At 44.0% G+C, this 18423-nt stretch overlaps 1 protein-coding gene across 1 annotated transcript in view; it reads right to left on the bottom strand.

Annotated features, from left to right (window-relative positions):
- Positions 1 to 18423, bottom strand: part of MIGA2 (mitoguardin 2) — an 83685-nt gene that overhangs the window by 62009 nt on the left and 3253 nt on the right. Inside the window, exons 4-7 of the mRNA XM_042781452.1 lie at positions 17496 to 17706; positions 15685 to 15797; positions 14581 to 14698; positions 14061 to 14197 (exon numbers count right to left, since the gene is read on the bottom strand). Of these exons, the coding sequence (XP_042637386.1) occupies positions 14061 to 14197; positions 14581 to 14698; positions 15685 to 15797; positions 17496 to 17706 (579 nt within the window). The remainder of the gene's footprint in view (positions 1 to 14060; positions 14198 to 14580; positions 14699 to 15684; positions 15798 to 17495; positions 17707 to 18423) is intronic.

Raw genomic sequence — 18423 nt, forward strand, 5'->3', positions numbered from 1 at the left:
TAGCCAAAAGATGGAAACAACCTAGGTGTCCATCAACTGAGGAATGGATAACCAATGGTACATACACACAAGGGAATATTATGCAACCCTAAAGAATAACGTAGAATCTGCAAAACACTGCATAACATGGATGAAGTTGGAGGACATTATGCTGAGTGAAATAAGTCAATCACAGAAGGACAAATATTATATTAGTCCATTATTGTAAAAAGTCAAAGAAAGGTCCATATATGGAAGGAAATTTTGTTTGTTGGTTATCAGGGGTGGGAGGGGAGGGGAGGGGACACTGTTAGATAAGTAGAGACAAGTATTGGTTTGGGTGAAGAGAGGGCAATATACCAAATGTGAATGATCAACATGGTGGCACTAAGGAAGAGGAAGACATAGAGAAGTACATGGGAGGTATAGACAACAAAGATAACCATTTTGCACATACAGTACTACGTTGTCAGTGAAGGGAAACATGGCTAGATGGGTGGACAGGCTGAACTGTTAGGTATGTCTATGCAGGGGGGAATGTGCCAAGACCATGTATAAGGTTGGCAGACAATATTTCTATGAGTGTATTTGTATGTTCTGTAAAAATTCCCAGGTGTACAGTAGAGCTGACAAGGGACAAAGTTGTAGTCATTTCTTGGCCAGAGCCAGCTACCCAGAAGGAACGAGTAGTTGAACCTGTGGGCTCAAGATCATAGTTGTAGGGGACAACAAGTTCAACTGGCATAATACACTACACAAAACATTGTTTCACCTCCTACTTTGTTGAGTAGTGACTAGGATCTTAAAAGTTTGCAAGCAGCCAGCCATCTAGGTGTAATGATGGGTCTCTCTTTGTCCAGAGCAAAGAAGAATGAAGAAAACAAAAGATTCATGGAAACAGTTAGTCCAAGTGACTGGTACACAATGTGATTCTCAGTCCATACAACTATGAGACCAGAAGAACTAGATGGTGCCCAGCTACCACTTTCAACCACCCGGAGGGGGATCTATGCAGGAGATCTTGGATAGAGTGGGAGAACAATGTCGAACAAAACTCAAAATCATTTGGGGGAAAAAAAAAAAAAGGTACCAGGTTTGCTGGTCTGATAGAGCCTGGTGGAACCACTGAGACTATGGCCCCTAGCTGCCCTTCAGGTCTGGAACTGAACCCACACCTGTGGCTTCCAGCCAAATAAAAGACATGCATATGAGGTGAACACTTACATTAGGTAGATACACTCCTTGGAGAGAACAATCATGGGAGAATAGAAGGGCTGTGAATGCACAGGGAGAGAGCTCAGGGGGCAAGAGTGCACAGAGGGAAGGACACAGGGAAGAGGAGGGAAGAGGTAACTATGGGGAGGAAGTAGGAAGGGAGTTGCTGCATTGTGAGGAAGTACAGTCAATGTCATGAGATAAAATGTATGTGAGCTGCTGTATAGAAAATGAAATTGCTCTGTACTCTTTCACCCAAATCACAATAAAAACTTTAAAAAAAAAACCAAACAGTTATTGCCATCGCGTCAATTCTGACTCATAATGACCCCCTTTGGGTTTCCAAGGCGGTAAATCTTTATGGAAGCAGATTGCCCAGTATTCCTTCCATGGAGTGGCTAGATCTGTGGCTCACAAGCAGACATGGGTTCAAATCTCGGCACCAACTGTTCTAAATTGTGTGACTTTGGCAAGTAACTTCCCCATTCTTAGCCTCAGTTTCCTAATCTGTCAACTAAGTGGCTGTCAACTGAGTGGCTGCTATAGCCAAACAAAAGACAGGCATATGAGCTGAACATTTACATTAGGTAGATATACTCCTTGGAGAGATCAATCATGGGAGAACGAAGGGCTGTGTATGCACAGGGAGACAGCTCAGGGGGCAGGAGTGCATGGAGGGAAGGACACAGGAAAGAGGTAACATTGGGGAGTATGTGGGAAGAGAGCTGTTGCATTGTGGGAAACTGCAGTCAATGTCATGAGACAAAGTGTATGTGAGCTGCTGTATGGAAAATGAATTTGCCCTGTAAACTTTCACCTAAATCACTATACATTTTTTAAAAACATATTATACAGAAAAATAAACATATACTGAAGACCAAAAAAATAAAGAGTGGCTGCTCCACAGAACTTATGAGAAAACTTTAATGAGATAGGGTATCGAAAGCACTTCACACAAAACTGGCACATGGTAACAGGCACTAAGTGATTACTGTAATTATTATTACCATTACCATAACAGGAGCACAATTAGGAGCCCAGAAAGAGCTGGGGCCAAATCCCACTGCCATGTATTAACTGTGTATGCTTGAGAAGCATTTCACTTCTGAGTCTCAGTTGCCTCCTCTGTTGAACAGGATCAACAATAGTATGTGTCTTGTGAAGCACAATGTTTGGTGCACAGGGAGCAGCAATGAAGTGCCAGGTGAGGAGAACACCAGAGCCCTGCAGCTATCGGGCCACAGCCAATAACCCTGAAGGCTGGGCAGTAAAGGGACAGCTGCTTGGGGAGGACATGGATGGCAGGAGAGTGCTTTGCAAAGAGGCCTGAGTGGGCCTTTGCTGGAGGTGCAGGGTGGCTTAACGGTGTGAAGTTCACCTGGCACTTCCCTCCAAGGTGCACCAAGCATCCTAGACTATACTGCATCCTGTGGCCCCAGTGACCTCCCCACTGCCCCGGGGCCTACAAGGCCAGCGGTGGGAAGAAGTGGGCACCACTCAGTCAACTCCAAGAGATTCTGGCTGACTACATGACCAGGAGACCACAAGAACTAGAGAGTGCCCCGTTACCACTGTCAACCACTCAGAATGGGATCAACGCGGAAGACCCTGGCTAGGAGGGAAAAACACCGTGGAACAAAACTCAAAATCATAAAAAAAGACCACGTTTACTGGTCTGATAGAGACTATGGCCCCTAGTCACCCTTCAGGCCTGGAATTGAACTCACTCCTGTGACTTCCTGATAAACAAGAGACAGGCATATAGGGTGAACATTTACATCAGGTAAATACACTCCTTAGAACAAGCAATCACAGGAGAACAGAAGTGCAGTATTTGCACAGGGCGATAGCTCAAGGGGCAGGAAAACACAGTAAAGAAGGACACAGGGAAGAGGTAACTACAGGGAGGAAGTGGGAAGAGAGCTGTTATATTGTGGGGATTGTAGTCAACATCATGAAACAAAATGTGTCTGAACTCCTATACAGAAAATGAATTTGCTCTATAAACCTTCACCCAAATCACAACTTAAAAAAAAAAAAAAAAAGAGCTTCTAGCTGAAGGATGAGACTTGGGCAGGTCCAATTCTATTTTCCACAGAGGCTGCCAAATTTGGCACCTACAGGTAACTGGACCCTGGGGAGGACACAAGGGCCAGCTGTGGTCTGAGGCCACTGGGGAGAAGGAGCTAGAAGAGCTCAGAGGGGGCAGGAACAATGGGAATAGCTGCCACTCACTGAGTGCACACTCTAGACCAGGCACCTCGTCATCATACCTCTTCATCCCTCCAAGTGCCTGGCCCAGGGCACCCAGCTAGAGGCTGGCAGTGCCGGCCGGGATTCAAGGCTAGGCCCACTGGCCACTGTGCTTAGCTCTGTCAGGGCCAGGGCCAGGCCCAGGCCCCACTTGTGAGGCCAGTGGAGCCTGCAGCTGTAACAGAGATGAGCAATGCTCTGAAATCTAATCAAGCTGTACACTTCCTGTGATGAACCAGTTCATGTCCACGTAAAATGAGAGACCCGCTAAAGTGAAAGAAAGTGAAAAAGTGGGTACTGTGATCCCATGTTTGGGATCTAAGTATATAAAATATATATTCCAACACAGCCTGAGAGTAAAGTCTGGGAGACGCAACACAATATAACAGGTGTCATCTTTGAATGGTGACATGAGGCAGATTTTTTTCTTGTCTGTAGCTTGTTTGGAGAGACAATTATACATGGGCTTTGAGTGTCCATATGCCACTCACCAGCTGTGATATCCTGTACCATCCATTTCTACTCTCTGTGCCTCAGTTTACCCATCTGCAAAGCAATGATGATAATACCCACTCCCCTTGGGCTGTACTATCATACACCTGAGATGACCTTCCACCTGACCCATGGAGCCTAACAAACCACCCAGAACAAGGTGACACTTTTCAGTTGCACTTGTGAATTGCTTTGGTGGCTACAAACTGTCCTGTCATAGTTTTTATCTCATGGAGCTCTGATCTGCTCTGAGGCTGAAGCCTGGCCACAGAACTTTGCCATTAGCATGCTCCTGTCTGGTATCACACAGGGCTGGGCAGAAAGAGTGACAAGCCTGGTCCAATGCCAATCTCAGTGCCCACACTGAAGAAAGGACACTGCTGAGAAGCCAGGACAGGGGTGCCTCTCGGTGAATAAAAAGGATGATCTGTTTAGAAGAAAGTAAGACCTAACGGAACTGTGGAACTTTGTGGAATATTACAAATAAGAATAGTAAAAATATGATGACATGAAAACCCCATTAGAAAAAAATCCACATCACCTCTACGCCCGACATGAACATTTGTTACACGGAGGTGGCTGGCAGACTTTATTTATAGATCATGTTCAAGTGTTCAAGTTTCATATATTCAATGCTTTTCATACAAACATAGGCTTATGTGGCATATACTCTTCTCCACATTGAGAAGGTGTGCAAAATGTTATTGTTAATTGAAAAGACCAGAACTGCGTGCAATAGGCTCCAACTATTTTTAAAGGATAAATGTGTTATTCTAGTTAATAAAACACTGGAGGAATGAACAGCAAACTCTTTACAAGAGAAGAGAATGGAGGGGGCTCCCGAGCTCTGTGATTTTTGGTCTCGATTTACAATGAGCACAGATGAGCAAAAAGTGTTGGTTTTTTTTTAGTATTAAAAATGAGAACTAATGTGCTTGAGGTTGTTTAAAAGGAGAATAAGTGGGGAAAAAAAAACCCTACACAGTCCAAAACAGCCATCCTAGTTAGCTGGTTAGCTAACTGATGGTCAGTCTAACAGAATCCAGTAAAGCTGTTAAAAATGACATAGGTAAGCACATAAACAAGTAAAAATGGAGAAATATGAAAAAGATTGGTGGACCGTATCAATGTCAATATCCTGATTGTGATACTGCACTACAGTTTCACAAGATGTTACCATTAGGGGAAAGTCGGTAAAGGATACATGTATCATTTCTCAACGATGTACATGTGAATTTATAATTATCTCACTAAAAATTTCATTTTGAAAAAGATAACATGAAAACATATTCAAGACATGTTATTTAGTAGAAAGAAATGAGGTAATAAAAATATATCTACTAGATACACTCTGTAAACTTTCACCCTAATCACAACAACAACAAAAATAAATAAAATAAATATATAAAAATCTTAAAGGGCTTTTTAAAGAAGTCAGAATTCCTAATAAAAGTTATAAAATATTTTAAAAAATGTATATCTACTACATACAATAAGATCTTGGTTTTATTGGTTAATAAATATATATACATACACACATATATATGTCTGTGTGCATATATGTGTATGTGTGTGTATCCCCTACCTTATACCAGATATGAAAATTAAGTCAAAATTAACTCACAGACATACATGTAAGAACTAATACCATAGAACTCTTAGAAAAGAACTTAAGAGTAAATCTTCATGACCCTTGGCTTGGCAATGGTTTCTTAGATATGACACTAAAAGCACAAATGACATTAAAAAAAATTGTAATTCATCAAAATTAAAAACTTTCATGTTTCAAAGGAAACCATCAAGAAAATGAAAATATAGCTTACAGGATGGGAGAAAATATTTCTTATAGGAGGATATATACATAACTCTAACAACTGAATAATAAAAATTAAAAAATGAGCAAAGGATCTAAATAGATATTTTTCATATTGTATTAGTCTGTTATTGTAAAAGTCAAGGAAAGGTTTATCTATGGAAGGAAATTTTCTTTGTTGGTTACCAGAGGTGGGAGGGGAGGGAAGGGAACACTGTTAGACAGATAAAGTATTGATTTGGATGCAGAGAAGGGCAATGTACCAAATGTGAGTGATCAATATGGTGGCACTGAGGAAGAGAAAGACATAGAGAGGTACATGGGAGGTACTGACAACAAAGATGAACCCTTTAGCACATACAGTACAGCATTGTCAGTGAAGGCAAACATGGGTATATTGGTAGACAGATGGGTGGGCAGGCTGAACTAGTAGGTATCTCTATGAAGCGGGGAGTGTACCCAAGAACATGTATAGGGTTGGTAGACAATGGTCCTATAAGTTTATGTGTATGATCTGAATTCCCAGGTGTATAGTAGAGCTGACAAGAGGCAAGGTGGTAGCCACTGCTTGGTCATAGCCAACTACCCAGAAGGACCTAGTAGTTGATCCTGTGGGCTCCGGACCATTGTCGCAGGGGACATCAAGCTCAATTGGCATAACATACTACACAAAACATTGTTCCGCCTCCTACTTTGGCGAGTAGCGAATGGGATCTTCAAAGCTTGCAAGCAGCCATCTAGATGCAACGATGGGTCTCTCCTTGTCCAGAGCAAAGAAGAATGAAGAAAACCAAAAATTCATGGATACAATCAGTCTTAGTGACTGGTACACCATCCAATTCAGCCTAATCAACTATGAGACCAAAAGAATTAGATAGTGCCCGGCTACCAATGTCAACCAGTTGGAAGGGGATCTATGTAGGAGATCCCTGACAGAGAGGGAGAACAATGTGGACAAAACTTAAAATAATCTGGAGAAAAAAAAAAACAGGGGGGACCAGGTTTGCTGGTCCGATAGAGCCTGATGGAACCACTGAGACTATGGCCTCTAGCTGAAATTGAACCCACACCTGTGGCTTCCAACCAAGCAAAAGACAGGCATATGAGTTGAATATTTACCTGAGGTCGATACACTCCTTGGAAAGAACAATCATGGGAGAAAGAAGGCATGGAGGGATGGACACAGGGAAGAGGTAATTATCGGGAGGAAGTGGGAGGGGAGCTGTTGAATAGTGGTCAATGTCATGAGACAAAGTGTATGTGAACTGCTGTATGGAAAGTGAATTTGCTCTGTAAATTGCTCCCAAATCACAATAATAAATAAGTAGATAGATAGATATTTCTCCAAAAATGATCAACAAACGACCAATAAGCATATGAAACCATGCTCAACATCAATAGCTATCAAGGAAACACAAATCAAAACCACAATGAGATACCACTTCACATCCATTAGCATGGCTATAGTTAAAAAGAAATCAGAACAAGTGCTGACGAGGATGTAAAGAAATTACCCCTCATACCCTGCTAGTTGGGGATGAAATATAGTGCAGCTGCTATAGAAAACAGTCTGATGGTTCCTCAAAAAGTTTAACATAAAGTTGCCATACCAAACCAAACTCACTGCTGTCAAGTAGATTTCAACTCATAATGACCCTATAGCACAGAGCTGAATTGCCCTACAGGGTTTCCAAGGCTATAATCTTTATGGAAGCAGACTGCCACATCTTTTACCTGTGGAGTGGCTGGTGGATTTGAACCATTGGCCTTTTGGTTAGTAGCTGAGCATTTTAACCACTGTATCACCAGAACTCCTTATGACCCTGTAATTCTACTTCCAGGTATATACTCAGAAGAACTAAAAACATATATCCAGACAAAAACATGCAGATAGATGTTCACACCAATATTATTCATAATAGCCAAAAAGTAGAAACAACCCAAATGTCCATGAACTGATGAACAGATAAACAAAATGTGGTATATTCATACAATGGGATATTATTCAACCATAAAATAGAATGACATACTGAACATGAATAAGCCTTGAAAATATGATGTTAAAAAAAGAAGCCAGTTCAAAAGTCCACATATTATATGACTCCCATTTATATGAAATGTCCAGAATAGTCAAAACCATAGAGGTAGGAAGTAGATCAGTGGTTGCCAGTAGCCAACAGCGGAAATGGGGAGTAACTGCTAATGGTCATGCGTTTATTTTTGGAGTGATCAAAATGTTCTAAAATTGATAGTGCTGATGTTTGCACAAGTCTATGAATATACTAAAAGCCAATAAATTATACGATATAAATTGGTAAATTATATGGTGTATGAATTATATTTCAGTAAAGCTGTTTAAAAAAAATCTCACCAGATGGAATACATAGCAATCATATCAACTACATCTGTGGAAAGAGGCAATATCATCAGTCAAAACAAGGCCAGGAGCTGACTGTGGAACAGACTATTAACTGCCCACATGCAAGTTCAACTTGAAGCTGAAGAAAATTAAAACAGGTCTAATTAAAACAGGTCTATAAGAGGCAAGGGAGCTCTGGTAGCATTGTGGCTAAGGCACTTGACTGCTCACCAGATGGCTGGTGGTTCAAACCCATCAGCCACTCCTCGGAAGGAAGGTTGGGCAATCCTACTTCCGTAGTGATACTGCCTCGGAAACCCAAGGAGGGGTCGCTATGAGTCAGGGCTGACTTGACGGCACATAACAACAACAACAACATAAGAGGCAAAATATGACCTTGATTATATCCCAACTGAATTCAGAGAGCATCTAAATAACAGATTTGACTAATTTAACGCCAGTGACCGAAGACCAGATGAGTTGTGGGATGACATCAAGAACATCATACATGAAGAAAGCAGAAGGTCATTAAAATGACAGGAAAGGAAGCATATACCAAAACGATGTCAGAAGAGATGCTGAAACTTGCTCTTAAATGGAGAGTAAGTACCTTAAGTGAATGGAAGAAATAAGGGCATCTTGAGAAGACAAAGTAAAGCATTATAATGAAATCTTCAAAGACCTGGAGTTACAAATACAAAAGGGAAGAACACACTTGGCATTTCTCAAGCTGAAAGAAATGAAGAAAAAATTCAAGCCCCAAATTGCAATATTGAAGGATTCTAATGGGCAAAATATTGAACTATGCAGGAAGCATCAAAAGAAGATGGAAGGAACACACAGAATCACTGTACCAAAAAGAACTGATTGACGTTCAAATATTTCAGGAGGTAGCATACGATCAAGAAACAACGGTCTGAAGGAAGAGGTCCAAGCTATACTGAAGGAATTGGTGAAAAACAAAGCTCCCGGAATTGATGGAATACCCACTGAGGTGTTTCAACAAACAGATGCAGCACTGGAAGTGCTTACTCATTCATGACAAGAAATCTGGACGACAGCTACCTGGCCAACCAACTGGACAAGATTGATATTTGTGCCCATTCCAAAGAAATAGTATCCAACAGAATGTGGCAATCATTGAACCATATCATTAATATCACACACAAGTAAAATTTTGCTGAAGATAATACAAAAATGGTTGTGGAAGTATATTGACAGGGAACTTCTTCAAGCTGGATTCAGAAGAAGTGGAACAAGGGATATGATTGCTGATGCCAGATGGATCTTGGCTGAAAGCAAACAATAGCAGAAAGATGATTACCTGTGTTTTATTGGCTATGCAAAGGCATTCGACTATGTAGTCATAACAAATTATGGATAACATTAATAAGAATGGGAATTCCAGAATACTTCTAATTGTGCTCATGAGGAACCTGTACAAAGACCAACAGGCTGTTATTTGAACAGAACATAGGGACATTCAACAGTTTAAAATCAGGAAGGGCGTGCGTCAGGGCTGTATCTTCTCACCATACTTATTCAATCTGTATGCTGAACAAATAATCCAAGAAGCTGGACTATATTAAGTAGAACACGGTATCAGGATTAACAACCTGCAATATGAAGATAACACAACCTTTCTTGCTGAAAGTGAAGACTTGAAGCACTTACTGATGAAGATCAAAGACTACACTTTTCATTATGTATTACACCTCAACATAAAGAAAACAAAAGTCCTTGCAACTGGACCAATAAGCAGCATCAAGAAAAGTGGAAGAAAGGTTGAAGTCGTCAGGAATATCATTTTACTTGGATCCCCAATCAACACCCATGGAAGGAGGAGTCAAGAAATCAGATGTCACATTGCACTGGGCAAATCTGCTCCAAAAGAGCTCTTTAAAGTGTTAAGGAGCAAAGATGTCACTTTGAAGACTAAGATTCACCTAACCCAAGCCACAGTATTTTCAATTGCCTCATATGCACATGAAAGCTGGACAATAAATAAGGAAGACCAAAGAAGAGTAGATGCGTTTGGACTGTGGTATTGGCAAAGAATACTGAATATACCATGGACTGTCAGATGAATAAACAATCTGTCCTGAAAGAAGTACAGGTGGATCGGTCCTTAGAAGAGAAAATGACCAGACTTTGCCTCACTTACTTGGGTCATGTTGTCAGAAGGGATCATTCCCTGGAGAAAGATACCATGCTTGGTAAAGCAGAGGGTCAGTGAAAAAGGGAAGACCCTCAATGAGACGGACTGACACAGTGGCTGCAACAATGGGCTCAATCACAGCAAGGACTGTGGGGGTGGCGCAGGACAGGGCAGAGTTTTATTCTGTTGTCCACAGAGTCGGAGACAACTCAATGGGACCTAACAACAACAACAACAACAACAAAGCTGTTTAAAAATTGTATCATAAAAAATGTCTGTAAGGATACAAATTGATTATGCCTGGATGAAGAATTCTAGCTGTCAATAACACTGACAACAAAGATAATTTATTGAGCACCTACCAAGGAGTAGGCCTCTACAGCTACTTCTAGAGTTCCCAAGAACACCAGCTCTCAGGGAGGCGGAGAGCCTTTGTCCTGGACAACAGCCATCATCTGTCTGGCTGGAGCCTGCGCTTTTTCCTCCCTCTTTTCTATTTCTGTAATTTTCACCATTATTAAAAAGACTAGAAAGAAAGGCCTTGTGATCTACTTCTAAAACTCAGCCCATAAAACACTATGGTTCACAGTGTTCTGATTCCACTGTGGCTGAGGTCACTAGGAGTCAGGAGCCACCTCAACAGTTAACAACATAAAGAATGCTTACTATTTCATTGCTTTCACGATATGAAAAACAATGAGAGTTCTGTATTGTAGTATTAGCAATAAATACAATTTTGGGAATAAAGCCATCTATCTCCCTTTACTCCTTGAACCTACACATTCCACAGGTGCCCACTCTCTGCCCACACACAGACCCAATCTGAAACAGCTGCAACCAAGGGCACTGAAGGGTTTGTAACCCATGGGTGTCTTCACTTTGTGCACCAGGCATTTCCTTGGATTTTCATGTCCCCACAACTACAGCAGTCCAATTTGTGTGACAAGCCTCTGAGCTGATGCCCTCTCGTGGAGTACTGGGCATGTACATCTTCACCATGTTACTGACAGTGCCAGGAATGTCTCCACCCTTCTGCAGATTGTTTGCCAGGACACCCAACCAACTGGCTCTCAGCCAACAGGAGGCACAGGTGGAAGGATGAAGAGGAGGGGCAGAGAAAATCTCCTTTCCTCCTCCTGTCTCAGGCTGTATCTCCATCCCCATGCCCCAAGAGGGCACATCTCATGCTGGACAGTCCCCACGGTGGTTCTAAGTCTCTGAAAGATGACTCTGGACATACCCCCTCATTTCCTTGTCCCTCCAGCCCTGGGGGAGGGGTTGTTGTTGCTGTTGTTATGTGCTGTCGAGTCAGCCCCGACTCATAGCGACCCCTCCTTGGGTTTCCGAGGCAGTATCACTACGGAAGTAGGATTGCCCAACCTTCCTTCCGAGGAGTGGCTGGTGGGTTTGAACCGCCAGCCTTAGAGAAGGAAATGGCTTTGTACCACTGCTACCCTGCAGGCTCCCTCCCCATCTCGTTGGGCCTCTCCTCCCTCACCTTTATAACCAATTCCCTGGGTTAAACTGCCCTGTTGTTAATCCCTGGAGTTGCTCTCATTCTTCCTGGCTAGACCGACTGATTCTCCAGATACTGGCACCCTGCTTCTCCAAGAGGTGACCCCCCTACCCACACTTGACCTCATTTCAGTAGAGGACAGGAACTCATCAGGGGGCTTTTTTTTTTAAATTTATTTAAATACGGCAGGCACAAAGAATAAAACATCAGCTCTCAGTATCACCACCCACATAAGCCCTGCCCAGGAGCACATGCTTAAAATTAGAAAAGTCAAACAGAACAGCAAGGTGCTGAAAAGCACAGAAAAGTGAAATAAAAGCCTTTTCCCACCTTACCCTCCAGACCCTCTCTGCATAAAGAACTGTTGTTAGCAATTTCCTGTGTATCCTTCTGGGGGAAAATAAAAACACACCCACAAACCAGCACTGACCCCCGAGTGTCCATATGCCTGGATGCACAGCTTTATAAACATTTACCCACACAGGATCCCACTACACAGACGGTTCCACATCTTGCTTTTTTCTCTTAAGGAGGGATCTTGGATACAGTAACACATCAGCTCACACAGCTGTCCCTCTGCCTTTTTAATGGCTGCTTAGGACTCTAGTCCCCCCACTGACAGGCATGTGGTTTACAGGTTTTTTGTGCTTTTTGAAAATATGACTAAGCAATGCTTCAATCAACATTCTAGAACATATGTTTTGGCCTACTCTTTTTTTTTTTTTTTTTTTTTTTTTTTAATTAGGATTTGGGTGAAGATTTACAGAGTAAATTCACTTTTCATACAGCAGTTCACATATACTTTGTCTCATGTCATTGACCACAATTTACAATGCAACAGCTCCCCTCCCACTTCCTCCCCGTAGTTACCTCCTCCCAGTCTCCATCCCTTCATACTCTTCTGCACCCTGAGCTATCTCCCTGTGCATAAGCAGCCCTTCCTTCTCCTATGATTGTTCTCTCCAGGGCGTGTGTCTACTTGAGGTAAATGTTTAACTGACATGCCTATACTTTGTTTGGCTGGAAACCACAGTTGTGGGTTCAATTCCAGACCTGAAGGGCAGCTAGGGGCCATAGTCTCAGTGGTTACACCAGGCTCTATTGGACCAGCAAACCTGGTCCCGACCTTCTTTTTTTTTTTTTTCCTCCAAATGATTTTGAGTTTTGTTCCACATTGTTCTCCCTCTCTATGCAGGATCTCCTACATCCCTTCCAAGTGGATGGCAGTGGTAGCTGGGCACCATCTAGTTCTTCTGGTCTCATAGTTGTATAGGTTGCAGATCGGATGGTGTACCAGTCACTAGGACTGATTGTTTCAATTAATTTTGGTTTTCTTCTTTCTTCTTGACAAGGAGAGACCCGTTGTTGCGTCTAGATGGCAGCTTCCTAGCTTTTAAGGTCCCAGTCGCTACTCGCCAAAGTAGTAGGTGGAATGATGTTTTGTATAGTATGTTATGCCAATTGAGCTTGATGTCCCCTGCGACTATGGTTCCAAGCCTGCAGGATCAACTACTCGGTCCCTCTGGGTAGCTGGCTGTGACCAAGCAATGACCATAACCTTGCCCCTTGTCAGCTCTACTATACACCTGGGAATTCTGATCATTCACATGAACTTATAGGCCCATTGTCTGTGTTTTGGCCTACTCGTATGAAAGTAGATACTTAAATGATGTTAGAAAGATAAAGGTATATTAAAAACAAAACAAAACAAAAAAGCAAAAGTCCTATAGTCTTATCAACTATGATCATAAGCCTATTTCCTTCCAATCTTTCAGGAGCAGAGCTTCCTTACGTAGTTGAGAATGGAGTGTGAGCATCATCATAGCTTCTGTTACCCGGTCCCATTCTGTGCTCCAAAAAGCTTATGCTAATTAACTGGTATTAAATTATTTATTACTAATAATGAATAACCATTAATAATGGCAGCCTGTATTTACTGAGTAATTACTAAGTGCTTTAGGTATTGTGAAGATGGGGTACGATCTACTTATGTAAAGATTTACGGTCTCAGAAAGCCACTGGGAGTCACTGTGAAATCAGAATTGACTTGATGGCAGTGAGTGTTTTTGTTAGGCATTGTGTTAAACACTTTTCATGAGTTATTTACTTTGGGAATTATTTAGTAATTCCATGAGTTATTGCACTCTTGTAAAGGGATGACTAACCTTCCCCAAGGCACAGAGCGGAAGCTGCTAAAATTAGGGTGCCTCTTGTTCCATGCTGCCAACACTTTCCCACTGCAAGGGAAGAGGGTATACAGGGGAAGACCACCTACCTCAGACAGCACCTCTGAAGCCGTCTCTGGGTTCTGGAGGCTGTCCCCCGGTGTGGGGGTGTTGCTGCTCTCCCCCCTCTGCCCCACACTCAGTGCCTGCTCCCACTTCTGCAGAGCCTCCTCAAACAGCTCCATGCCTGTGCACAGCACAAGAAAAGGGACAGTCAGGCTCCAGCAGACAGAGAGCAGCCTGGTCCCACAAAGCCCTACTCAGAAGAGGCCTTAGAACGGCTAGGGAACAGGAAGGCCTGGAAGGACGAGAGCCTGGTAGGATGGTCGCCTTAGGTCCTGATCCCTTTTTCATGGTTTATCAGTTTATAGGCCTTCATTCAGACCAGAATGGTTCCTGGAGACCATCCCCTGCCCATAAATGGATGGGAACCATTGACTGGGGTGGTTGGAGGCACGTAGTGGAGGCAAAGTGGCACTGAAAGTATCCTGAGTCTGGCCTGGGCACCGGAAGGAGGTCATTCCTCTATCCTGTCCCAGGAAAGCCCACAGGCCAGCCTCCAGGCCCTACCTTGCATGTAGAGGCTCTCAGCGTTGCCATCACTCGCCGTCACAGACTCCTCCATTGCTCTGGTATCCCATGGTCCTGAGCAGGCAGCCGTGGGGCTGGATGAGTTCACTATCACCATCTGAGCGCCAAGCAGCACAGGGACCCGAGGGCATGGAGTGAGACCTTCCTGGGCCCTTTGCAGGATCCCCCTGAGCCTTTCTCATACCCTCTTCAAATATCATCCCTGAACTAGCCCCTGCCCACAGCATTTGGGGCCCTAGCACAGCTGCTCTACAAACTCCAAGTGAGTGCCTAATGATGCTTCACAGAAACTGCCTAAGTGGGAAGAAATACCAAAGCCAACAGCTGGCCCAGGAACCAGCAGCCTCTGATAAATCCTGCCCTGAGCCCAACTCCAGAAAGACGCTACCCACTCTCTGTTCTAGGCCTCCTCTACCAGTCTGTCAAGAAGGACTGAGACACCAGCCGTTATAGGTCAGGCCAGGCACAAGGGCCATATCCATCCATCCTCACACATCCTCCCAGGCTGTGGGTTCCTCCCAGACAACAACCATCTCTCACCCATCCCTGTGTCCCCAGAACAGTGCCTGGCTCAGAGCTGGGACTTGGGGCTTGCTAAGTGAATTAATAACTGAACAGATGAATGAACCAAAAGCCATTACCCAAGAGAAAACACACTCCTCCTGGTTTTGTTTACCTCCATAGCCCCACTGCCTAGCAGAGTCCCCAGAACAAAGTAGGTTAAATGTATGAATGAACGAATGAATGAGATTTCACAGATAAGTATCTTCCTCAGGAGACCAAAAACTTCTCTTTTGCATCTTATCCACCTTTCTCTCACCAATGCCTGGCACATGCAAGTGATCAATAAAAAATCTCTGGAAGCCTGTATGAATGGATGTACACATGGGTGCATGAAGACTGACTGAATGAATAAATGAATGAATGAGCGAAACCTCTTCTCTCCTCTCCCTACCAGTCAATAAGCCTCCTGAGGGTAGAGATTAGGACCTACATAGAACTTGGTACTGAGCCCAGAGGCCGTGACAGGCACCCCGCTGCCCCTGCCCAGCCTCGCCTGGCAGCCCACACCCAGGTCCTCACCGAGGCCAAGCTGTGGGAGGAGCCGGAGTGTTTGCTGGGCTCGATGGAAGAAATGCCACTGAGAGTGTCATTGCTCTTGCTACTGGGGCTCTGTACCCTCCGGCTGGAGTATCCTGTGAGGAGCAGGAGGGCAGGGGTCACTGAAGGTTTCGCACCTGCTTCTGCGTACGCCATCCCCTCACCTCAACCACCCTCCCCTTGTCCCATGTCTGAGCGCCAATCTTGACCTATAAGTCAGGGTACTGTCAGAATACTCTGTTGAGTATGCAGCAGAACAGTGCTGGGCCCCTGCTTGTTGTCCTGCTCACTACCATATCCCCATCACCCAGACCAGGGCCTGGCCCAGAGGAAGGGCCTAGATCCGCCAAGAAAAGCTAAGCATGAGATCCAGCTACTTCCCCACCTCCCTTTCACTAGGTTTTCTCTGTGTTGCTGATTACATGACTGACTTAGAATTTTCCTTGTTCCAAAGGGGACTTGAGGCCACACCTCTTTAAAATCATACACGGATGACCTTTTTCAGAAAGAAAGTGGGAAAAGTAAGAAAGGGAAGATGAGGTGGGACGTGGCAGTGGTACGGCACAGTGCGACAAGTTCAGAGCCAGTGGAGTCAGTGGTCCCAGGTGGCCAGCGGCCAGTGCACATCTCATGGTCCTATCTGTGCCTCTAGTCTAGTCTAGAAACTTACTTTTTCCAATTGTAAAGATAAAACTTCCCTTTTGCAATGGTAATTCACAATTAAAATTCATTTTCACAGGAAACTTTTGCTTCTTAAAACAGGGTTTCTCCCAAGAGGAGAACTCCCTATCTTGGAAAAAGATCCATATGACATGTCAGTGATAAACACTAAGTTTCTGGGTTATGATTAACAGGGGGCTATGAGGAGTTATTGCTTAAGAAAAAATCTAAACCAACCCATCTCTAGATATATATCTGTCTTATAACAAAAAAATCAACTGAAAAAAGAGAAGCACACTATGTAACTTTTTTCTGCATCTTTGTTCTTTCAAATATTTAGGAATAAATCCTCAGGAAAAAAATATGAATCAATCTATTTCCATCTGTAGATCTGTATTTATAATTTAAAACCAACTAAAAAAAAAAAAAGAAGAACGAGAAAAAACCACACGAGCAACCACAAAACACATCAGTGGCTGCCAGGGCCTGGGGAGAGAGGAGAGGGACTAACTGCAAAGGGATATGGGAAAATTTACAGGGTGATGGAAAAGTTCTTAATTGATCGTGTGCAAATCTTTCTGTCAACTCAACTCAACTCAACCCACTGCCATTGAGTCGGATCCGACTCATAACCACCCCTCCTTGGGTTTCTGAGGCAGTATCTCTACGCAAGTTGATTGCCCAACCTTCCTTCCAAGAAGTGGCCGGTGGGTTTGAACCACCAGCCTTCTGGTTAGCAGTCAAATGCTTTAGGCACTATGCCACTAGAGCTCCCACATCTTACTGTACATAAATTATTTATTTTTTTTAAACTATCGTATGGCTCAGTAACCATACACCCCTTCTTGCTCCTAAACCTAGGGAGCCTCTCTCCCTGTACCAAAGAGCCATACCCCACTAGCTGCCTCTGGACCCACGTGCTCCCAAAGGGGTCCTCAGACAATAAAAACAATCAGAACAACTTCCACTGACTGGGCACGTCATCTACCATACCTTCATAAGGACTCCAGAGAGCAGATGTCACTGTTACCCCCACTTCACAGACAAGGAGACTCCTGATAGAAGATGGGAAGTCACCTGCTGAGCTGGGACTTGAACCCTGGTCAGGCCTTTCCCCACCACTTCACACCTACCTTTCTTCACCGACGGGACCTTCCTGGCCATCAGGATGGGGAGAGGCACCGTGCCCAGCTGTTCACCTCCCATCTTGGGGCCAACCTGCTTCTTCCTCCGCCGTCGCCTCTTCAGCTGGTGAGCGGCCAGGGCCAAGGCCACAGTCCCCAGGGCTGTGGCAAAGAGGACCTTCCGCAGGCCAGGCGTTAACCGCAGCTGTGAGAATGCTGACTGCAGGAAAAGAGGGAGGTGGCCAGGTTAGTCTCCCAAGGCAGGCAGAGCTGCCCTACAGAGCACCTAATGGGCAGGAAGCACCTCATACACCACCTGGTGTCCTACATGCTGACCACACAAATGGTGGAGAGGCAGCTACTTCCAAAGGGGACCTAACCAGCCTCTCTGAATTGCAGACCACAAAAGTCTAAAGAGGGGACACTCAGGATGGCAAAATGACATGCCAAGGAGATCGTATCTTGGGCCCAGCAGGCATCCCTCGGGAGCCATCCCTGATATCATCAGTCATGACTATACCAGCAGCATTGACTGAGCACCCACTATGCCAGGTACTGTACTAGGACTTTACCTGTGTTAACAGCTGGAATTGCTACCATTTTCCAGATGAGGAAAGTAAGGTTCACATAGGTTGAAATGCATGTCCAAGGTGACAGGGTAAGAAACACACATCGAACCCAGGTCTGCCAAATCCCAATTTTTCAATGACTCCATGAAGACAATGACATTCACTCTAGCCCACTGCCCCATCTGTACACATCCCACTGCTTCATCCTCATCCTCTGCCCGAGTGGGCTAAGAGACACTTGGGCGAGGTTGCATGTCTCATTCCTGTTTCCCTTGTGCCTGGTGCAGGACTGAGCCTTAGGAAATGTCAAGCGGCCTGGTCAGCCACAAACATCTGCAGTTGGCAGTTGAGGCATTGTTGTTGTTGTT

Source organism: Orycteropus afer, unplaced genomic scaffold, assembly GCF_000298275.1.
Source record: "Orycteropus afer afer isolate SDZICR_OR568_19922 unplaced genomic scaffold, OryAfe1.0 scaffold00123, whole genome shotgun sequence".
Lineage (NCBI taxonomy): Eukaryota > Metazoa > Chordata > Mammalia > Tubulidentata > Orycteropodidae > Orycteropus > Orycteropus afer.